Consider the following 8,830-nt stretch of genomic DNA (forward strand, 5'->3'; position numbering starts at 1 on the left):
CTTCTGCCTAATTGTACCAGATGCACTTTGAAAATTCAATTTATGCTCTCCACTTCAATCACCTTGGGGACAGTCACCTACCAAGCAACACTGCCAGCACTAGGGAGCAAGCCAGCCAAGCCCCTGTCAGTTGGATAAAGTATAGGCTTTTCTCCTCTGTTATTTGCATAAACGTACAGAAGCAGAATCGCAGCACCCAGTGCTTAGCAACGAAAGCTCAGTTATCAGCCTGCCCACATGAAAGATGACAAGTCTGCTGTGACCATGGGGTAGGGGGGATCTCCTAGGAGATAGATGCTGAGGGACACCGCTACTTCAACTGTAACCCCCTTCCTTTCTCTCCTTCCACCTAGAGGGGCCATGTTTCATCCAGAGGGTGCAGTAGAGCCAGGGACCAAACTCGTGCTTTCATCTCAGGCATCAGAAGGTGGAGACAAATCTATGAGATTATAGAAGGAGCTCCTGAAAAAGCCTGTTACAAAAGCAGACTGGTAATTTTCATCATACGGCTCTGGTTTGGGGGTCTTTGAGCACTGCCAGACTTTACCTGCTCAGATGAATATTTTCCATCCTGAATGCCTGTCTGAGGGTTAATTGGGATGGAGGGCAGCGTTGAGATGTGCTGGTTCAGCATCGGACAAATATTTGACACCCTGCCCTGTGAAAAGTCATATCATTCACTAGAACATATTCAGGAATCGTGGGCTGAAATTCACAGTTGTTGCACAGTGGGCGTGTGTGGCCTTCCGTGCACACACTGGGTATGCTTAGAAGAAACTTAATGAAGTTTAGCCACTACCACCTCCAATGGGTTCATCCTGCCACCAGGACCACGGCGTGGCCGTGCTCTGCTTTGTCAGTGCCCGTACCAGCAATTGGTGAGCGCACAGCTTGGATGTGACTCCGGGTACCCCTGCTCCCACATGGGGTTAATGCAGTCGGGGCAGGCACAGGGTAGGTAACTGAATGGAGCAGATAACTTGTAAGGGAAGACTACAAAAAAGGCTGGGACTCTTTGCTGTGGAGAGGAGAAGCAATCAAGATTTACAAAGTCCCAGAGGCAGGGAGTGAGGTGAAAAAGGATCTAGTATTGACCATAGCCCACAGTAATGGGCCTCAGCTACCTAAGCACCTAAAAAAGGGGGTTTACTGTATAGTTGTTCTTCTGAAAACCTTAGGAAGATGTGCACACAAAGCATACTCTGATTAAAGTGTGGCCTTAATGTTGCAAATTAATTGCTCTCAGATTAAGAATCTCTAAGATTAAGGTTGTCTAGACCTTCTCATTTCAAAATATTTTTGTACACTTGCGCTTAAAAAACAGCCTTCATTGCATGCTGATGCACTCTTTTGCTCCGTAATTGGGGATCAAGCAGAGTTAAGTGGCAGAAAAGGAAGCTCTCTGGTTTCGTCTTACACGGTAAGGTGGAAGGTGGGCAGCAAACCAATCATCAGGAGAAGTATTGATTCAAGTAGCCGAAAACTAGCCTGGAGAATACAACCCTATCTCTACCTAAAAGCAGTCCTGCAGTGCTAGATCAGGTAATTGAAAGAGTTTACTAATCTGTATGCATGGGCACAAAGAAAGGAAACAAAGGTCTTATTTAATTCTACCTTTAGAATTAATTGAGATAGTTTGTGTGTGCATGTGTAATACTATCCTAATGGATTGACAGGCAACTAGTGAGAAGGACTGGAGTAACTTGACTAATGATCTAGATATTTTTTTCCCCGACATTAAAGAAATAAGAAAAACAGGGCCTGCCATGCCACAGGCAGAGGTAAATGTTTCCTTCTAGGAAAAAAAGGTGGGGAGTGGTTAGAGGCAGGTTGCTGAAAAGGTCATAGAGACCTTTTTGCTGCTGACGGGATAGAGAGCATGCCAGCATGGATAACGTCAAGAAGGAAATAACAGTCATTCAAGAGCATGTTGTGCAGTAATTTCAGCAGTTCCAGTTTTTCTTCTCATCATTTATTTAAGACTGTGTCTAGACAGTGCACTACCATTCACAGATGTTATGATGAATGCCCTGAAAAGCAAATATACTGGAATAATGTAAACACAGAAATCACCTGGAAGCCATAGAAATTCTGTTATGGTTTTGAAAACTCCTAAATTATCTTTGACAGGAAAAAGAGTCACAGTGACCACAGTATTTCATGGACAAACCTGCTCAGCATGCCCATCAACAACATGGCCAAATTCTGCAGCTAGGCTGTACAAGAGATTTACAGACTTGCTGATGTTGGATGAAAGAAGCTCATCAATAGCTCTCAAACCTAAGATATCCCTAGAAATGTTTTTTGAAGGCACAGAATTTTACTGAGAAAAAAATATTTAGTTACCAGTATGCCTCTTTTTTCCACATAAGAAGATTGTCTTGATTTTCAGAGGTTCTGAAACACCATGAAAATCATTATCACTCACAAAGTTTCTTGTGCAAAATAGGGACAATCATACCTAGCTAGTGACTTTTCAGCATTTAGCTGTGCAATGGGTCTGTGTGGCCAGGTTTTGGTAGTGGGAGGCAGGCTGTGGAGACGGCTTCTGCAAGAAGCTCCTTGAAGCTTCCCCTAGGTCCAATAGAGTCAATGCCAGCCAGCTCCAAGGACAGATGCACCGCTGGCCAAGGCTAACCCTATCAGCAAGGATGGTAATGCCTCTGTGATAACATATTTAAGAAGTGGTGGAAAAAACCCTAAACCTATGGCACATGCAGAGAGAGGGAGAGAGGAGTGAGACACCAAAGTCGGTGAAGAAGGAGGGGAAGGATGTGCTCCGGAGAGCAGAGTAGAGATTCCACTGAGTCGTGATGAAGACTGTGGTGAGGCAGACTAGCCCCGTGAAGCCCATGAAGGTTACCAATGGAGCAGATATCCACCTGCAGCCCCTTGATGACTCCACACTGGAGCAGGTGGATGCCTGGAGGAGGTTGTGACTCCATGAGAAACCCACACCAGAGCAGGTTTCTGGCAGGACCTGTGGACCCATGGAGATAGAAGCCCACACTGGAGCAGGTTTGCTGGCAAGACTTGTGACCTGTGGGAGACACACACTGGAGCAGTCTGTTCCTGAAGGACTGCACCCCATGGAAGGGACTCATGTTGAGGCAGTTCACGGAGAAGAGTTTCCCATGAAAGAGGCCCCACACTGGAGCAGGAAAAGAGTGAGAAGTCCTCCCCCTGAGGAAGAAGTAGTAGCAGAGATAACGTGTAATGAACTGACCGCTACTCCCATTCCACATCCATCTGCGCTGCTCAGTGGGAGGAGCCGGAGAAATTGGGAGTAAAATTAAGCCTGGGAAGAAGGGAGGAGTGGGGGGAAGGTGTTTTATAAGATTTGTTTTTATTTCTCATTACTCTTCTCTAATTTCTTTGGTAATAAATTAATTTACCCAAGTCAAGTCTCTTATCTGTGATGGTAATTGCTGCGTGATCTCCCTGTCCTTACCTTGACCCAGAAGCCTTTCATGATGTTTCCTCTCTCCCGTCCATCTAAAAAGGGGGAGTAATAGAGCAGCTATGGTGGGCACCTGGCCCACTACAGTCTTGACACAGCTGTTTCCATGTAGTACAGAACTAAAAAACCAAATTTTTGCAATTTCTTCTTGGTCTTGTCATTTGATATGTATGTGCACATATACATGCACAGGCATGTATATCAAAAAGGCCTTACTGAAGTAATTTTTCAATAACAATTCGATCTATTGGAGATTTTCTGCAGTATGGAACTGATGCTTGGAAAAAACAGGTGATCAACAGCAGGTCCTTTTCCAGTCTGACAAGACTGCCTGCGCATGCCATACGTATGGTCAAACTTTGCTCTAGCTGACACTCCACAACATCTACAGAGCCAAACAACTGCAGGATGCAATAAATGAGGGATAATGTCTACCTCATTATGCTTTCGTTTCTTTTTTTAGCACATCATTTTAAGAACAAGTAAAACATAACAACCACTTCCGTGTTCTTGTCTTTCTGTTAAAGGAATTTTCCTGCTAGACAAAATATTCTACTAGTAACTGTTGAGAAAAATGTTTTGGGGGTTCATTTTCCAACATTCTGAAGCAACTTAAAAGTAGGATGAGCGCATTGTTCTTTACAGATCCCATGACAAGACCTATGGCTCATATCCTCTCATGTCACGTTATATGATCTGATGCAGAAGCAGGTTCAGGGACATTCCCATAGAACTGAGTCACCCAAGTCTTATGACCCAAAGTGAGGGCCAGGGCTGCAACAGGACCTTTCCTTTTCAATCTTGTGTACAATTTTGAGACTATGTAAATCCCCAGGATGTTAGCCTGAAAAGCGGAAATGAAGAAAATGCAATGTCATACTGAAAACAGGAGGCAAAATTACATCCTGCAGAACTTTTCTGCATGCTTGAACAGTTCAGTGCTGGCCTAGCTAATTCAAGACTCCTGTTCAGCTTTAAAGCATGTGGCTTTATCCATTAAGAAAAAGAATGTTCCTTTCTCCCAAGGAATCCGTTTTAACTATGACTCGAGTTCTGCTAAAAATTAGCAATTTCTTGTTTAAAACAAAAGGTCTTATTGCAGCCCGAGTAGCCCTCATGTGGGAAGGGGAAAAAGCTTCCATCTTGAGTCAAAGATGATGAAGTCTTCCCAAGCAGAGTCTTGGTAAAACTCAGGAGTTTGATCAGATCCACCAAAAGGTTCACTTGTTTCCAGTCCTCCAGCATGGCAGCAGACAACCAAGGAAGCCTTGAGAAAATTTGCCTTAATATGGTTTGGATTGGAAAGCAGTTGGTACGAACTTATCCTGACACCACAGGTTGTTTTAAATTAACATCAAAAACAGGTTTGCATCCTGTGAACTGACCTTGTTCCAAATCAAAGGACATGGTATTCTAAGTGCATCCTGAATTGCTTTTGAGAACAAAGCTCCTACTGTAAATGCCAGCACGTTTAGAGCAGACACAACAGCAGGCAAGGCTATGTGAGTTATTGCAATTGGCTACAGATACTTACCTGAACCAGCACAGGTGATGAGCCCTTGTAGGGGTAGCAAGCAGGTGCCTTCTTCACCTGGGACTTTAGTGATTTTGTGACTAGGGATGGGAGAACGAGAGTCAGGAGCATTTGTATTTCATGTCTACTCTTTACCATGTTGGACCAAGTTTACCATAGATTTTTGCAGACTCACTGATTTCAATAAAGAGGATCCTAAAGCCTAGAACTGAATTAAGCCTTTACATATCTCAGTTTAAGTGACACTTCTTCCATCAGAAGTATTTCTTTAAAATATTAACCTGACTAAAACTTACCTAAAGAGCAGTAGAGTCCAACTTGTTCATATCCTTCACAGCAATCGGTAAGAGTGATGGTTTCCGGAACTTCAACAGTACGATACTGCATTTTATAGTACGTCCGGGGACACACCATCCAGGGTATCCATCCTCCACAGGAAGTGCTTTTCTCATAGGACTTTTGGTAGGCAACCATTCTAAACACATTTTTGGTCAGGTTATAGTTGCACAGATGGTACCCTAGCAAAGAGAGGCCTTTTTCTAGGTAGGAAAACAAAGAAAAGAAAAAACAGGAAAGGAAAGGATCAGCATTAACTTGTAACTCCAGAGCATAAGTTTTCTGCAGAAATACTGTCATGAGAAAGCAGTGACAGAACCAACGCAGACGAATGATTTCCAGGAAGGTTGATGTTAGGAAGAACATCACTTCAGAAAACGGACAGAAGATGGAATTAATAGTGACTGCTTGTCACTGGCATCACTTCAGTCATGAAAGAATGTAGATTGGCAGAAAATTCAAAGAGATCTCAGTGCCTTCAGGTGCGAAGTAGAAAAGGGGACATTAACTCAAGTAAGTATAAAGGAAATTAATATACATTAACAGAAATTAACAGTAGGGCAAAATAGGCACTTCCAGGGCACAGCCATCCAAGTATTTTAGATATCCACTGCAGGCTTATGCTGCCGAAGTGTTCATCTTTCTCCACTGACTACAAAGGGAACGAAGGCTGAGGGCAGATGAGTCACAGTAGATGTCTGGAATAAGACATCCTTCAGACATCACTCGAGGCTAAAACCAGGTACTCGTACATCATTGGGAAGGACTTTCAGGTATCTGACACAAGAGGTATTCCTGAAGCTCCTACGTCACCTACCTGCGTTTGTAACAGATCAGACGCTCTGAGAGCTGCAGTGGTTCATTAACTTCAGTATAAATAAAGCCATTGAAAAGGTCATTAACTACATAATTTCACACAGGTCTGGGAATGGGTCTCAGTTTCTGGAGTTCTGAAACCAGTCATGATGAGGAGTGAGCTTATTACATGCTTTACTTAAAAATTAAATATTTGAGAGAGGAAAAAATAGTACAACAACACAAAGAAACCCAAACAATAACAACAGCAACAAAACCAGATGGAGTTTAAGAATTAGTAGTAAGCAACCTACAGTCATGTCACAGACATCAGGCTGCCTCCTAACGAGATGTTATAGAAGCCAGAGGGGCTGAGTCACCCTGTGTCCCATTTGGAAAACAGATGGGATAGAATTAACATGCCTATATCATCTTTTAGACAAAGCAAAGGAAACATTAATAAGGCTAAATATGAATTAACTGCAGAGATTCAAGTATGGCAGGATTGTTATTCCTAAGAGCTCTGAGGGGACCAGAGACAATCAATAGACTGAAGCTAATATAGTATACACTACAGGCATACAATTAAAGTATTTACAGCTTACATTATTTGCACAACTTGTCTCCTGCCTGAAAAGATGAAATATATTAATACAGTTCAAGAAAAAAAGAATTGTAAAGTTCTTAGGAATCTTATGCTTTTATCATATTTATCTTTCCAGCTAAACAAAAGATGTACATGCAGTTTGAGTAGGACTGGTAAAAGAGCTTTGAACAGGATAATCCATTTGCAGTGCAGGAACAGTCCAGAAGAAAGCATGGGATAAATGTCAAATGCCACAATGAACTCCTCAAGCTGCCTCAACTAAGTCACCCAGAAGGTCTTGCTCCAGCCCTAGTCCTAGCTACTGCTCAAAAAATAACAGCCTGAAATACATCCCCTGCTTTAAATGTTTAAAAGACCATTAAGAAAAATGAATCTGCTTGGGAGAATTCCTAAACAGAGGCACAGACACCTCTCTTTGCACAAGGACACTTTGGAAGAGCAGAAGGAAGGAGAAGAGACTGAGACTGGCCATGGATCACCTCCAGTACAACTAACTTGCAGCTGACCAGACCCGGGGAGAGCACTGGGCCCCGGGGAGTCCAGCACTGCTCTGCCTAACCTATCTGTGCTTTCCTCCTGCAGTAAAAGGCAGAGTATGATGCTGGGGAGTGCTTCAGAGAACACATGTGAGAGAAGAGACCTGCCAGCAGGCTCCAGGGAGCCCTGTGCTGCTGCTTAGAGCAGCAGGTCAGCAGGACAATATTGAGAATGAGGGCATATCTGGAAATCGCATTCCTTGCTTCTTCCTCGTCTCCAGCCTCAAGGAGGGCACTTCTGTGTCCAGTCCCTGAAGCTAGCTCCAGAGACAGCAGCTGAAAGGCCTTTACGTCCTCCCTAAAAAGCATCAAGACTGTTCTTTGTCCTTAAGAAGAGAGTGAAAGGAGATGGTCACAAGGGGCAGGAAGGAAGACACCCAGGCTGCCTCAAGACAAGAGGCTGAAACTCACACCCTGCCTGACCCACGAAAGGGCCCCAGTGGCCAGGGTGGAGGTCTGGCCAGGACCATGAGAGCCTGTACCCAACTGTGGCACTAGGAAGCTGTGTAAGAGGGAACTGAAGTGAGCCGGAGAAAGTAAGGTGGCCTCCCTCTCCTGGTTGACTTTAGGATATCCCTAAAGAGGGACATCCCTAAAGAGGAAAAGAGAACAAATGTGGGTTCTGGAGCAGAAATCAGAGATCAAGCATTGCCTTTTATCCAATGCATTTGATTGACTACCACTTCACATCAGGCACAAGTAGCTTACAAGCAACAAGTAGCTGTCATCGCATTTTGTAAAGCATTCCTTTACCATATGTTAAGAGTGGTCCAAAAACACCTACCCTAGCAAATGCTTCTAGGAATGCAGGGATGGGAAATAAAAGAAAAAAAAAATCCTTTTTCAGTGTTTGTTGGTCTTTTTTTCATTAGTTTCATTCAGGGATCTGAATGGCTAAATACCCGAAGTGGAATGGAAAGAATATCTAAATCTGTTTGGATCTAGCCTTTACCTGGAGAAAGTGCACAAGTATCTCTTGGTGATCAGGGAAGGTGGGAGAAGTAGGAAAAATTTTATTCTATGAAAACGAGAAAAAGAAACTATTGTATTAAGGTTTCACACTGTCATGCTATAAAATTATGTTAGAGGAGGGTAAGGCAGACCAGGAAAAAGAGTTCAGCCTGGTTCCTCATCACTATGTTCTCTCCATTTCTCCAGAGGCCACATATTAGCGTGGCTAGAGCAAAGCAGAGACTAGAAGAGAAAAATCAAGTAAAGAGAGCACTGAAGATTCGTGTTGTCCATGCAGAGCTGAGGCAGCAGTGAGGACCTAGCACTGGAAAGCTAAAAATTCCAGAGTCAGCTGAGCTGGCTTAGGCTCTACAGCAATGTGCAACATAAATACAGGTATGAAACTGAGAATAAAATGGTGTAGAATTAGACACACTTTATAATTAGAAGCTACAGCTGTCAGAGCAGATATGAAATCATATTTCATACTTATACAGTGATACTAGGTATAGAATGAGCTAGTCAAAGCCAAAATAGAAGGTTTGAGGTATGGCTATGGTGGTACAAAAAGATACCCTTGCTGGAAGAGATTAGACTGAAGGTGATAGGGA

The 8,830-nt window shown here is 43.3% G+C and overlaps 1 protein-coding gene across 1 annotated transcript in view; it reads right to left on the reverse strand.

Moving 5' to 3' along the window:
• UMODL1 (uromodulin-like 1) overlaps positions 1 to 8,830 on the reverse strand; it is a gene marked incomplete at its 3' end in the record, with an annotated part of 46,186 nt that overhangs the window by 35,728 nt on the left and 1,628 nt on the right. Inside the window, exon 2 of the mRNA XM_009875072.1 lies at positions 5,291 to 5,533. Coding sequence (XP_009873374.1) covers positions 5,291 to 5,533 — 243 coding nt within the window. The remainder of the gene's footprint in view (positions 1 to 5,290; positions 5,534 to 8,830) is intronic.

Source organism: Apaloderma vittatum, unplaced genomic scaffold (genome assembly GCF_000703405.1).
Source record: "Apaloderma vittatum isolate BGI_N311 unplaced genomic scaffold, ASM70340v1 scaffold5738, whole genome shotgun sequence".
Taxonomy (NCBI): domain Eukaryota; kingdom Metazoa; phylum Chordata; class Aves; order Trogoniformes; family Trogonidae; genus Apaloderma; species Apaloderma vittatum.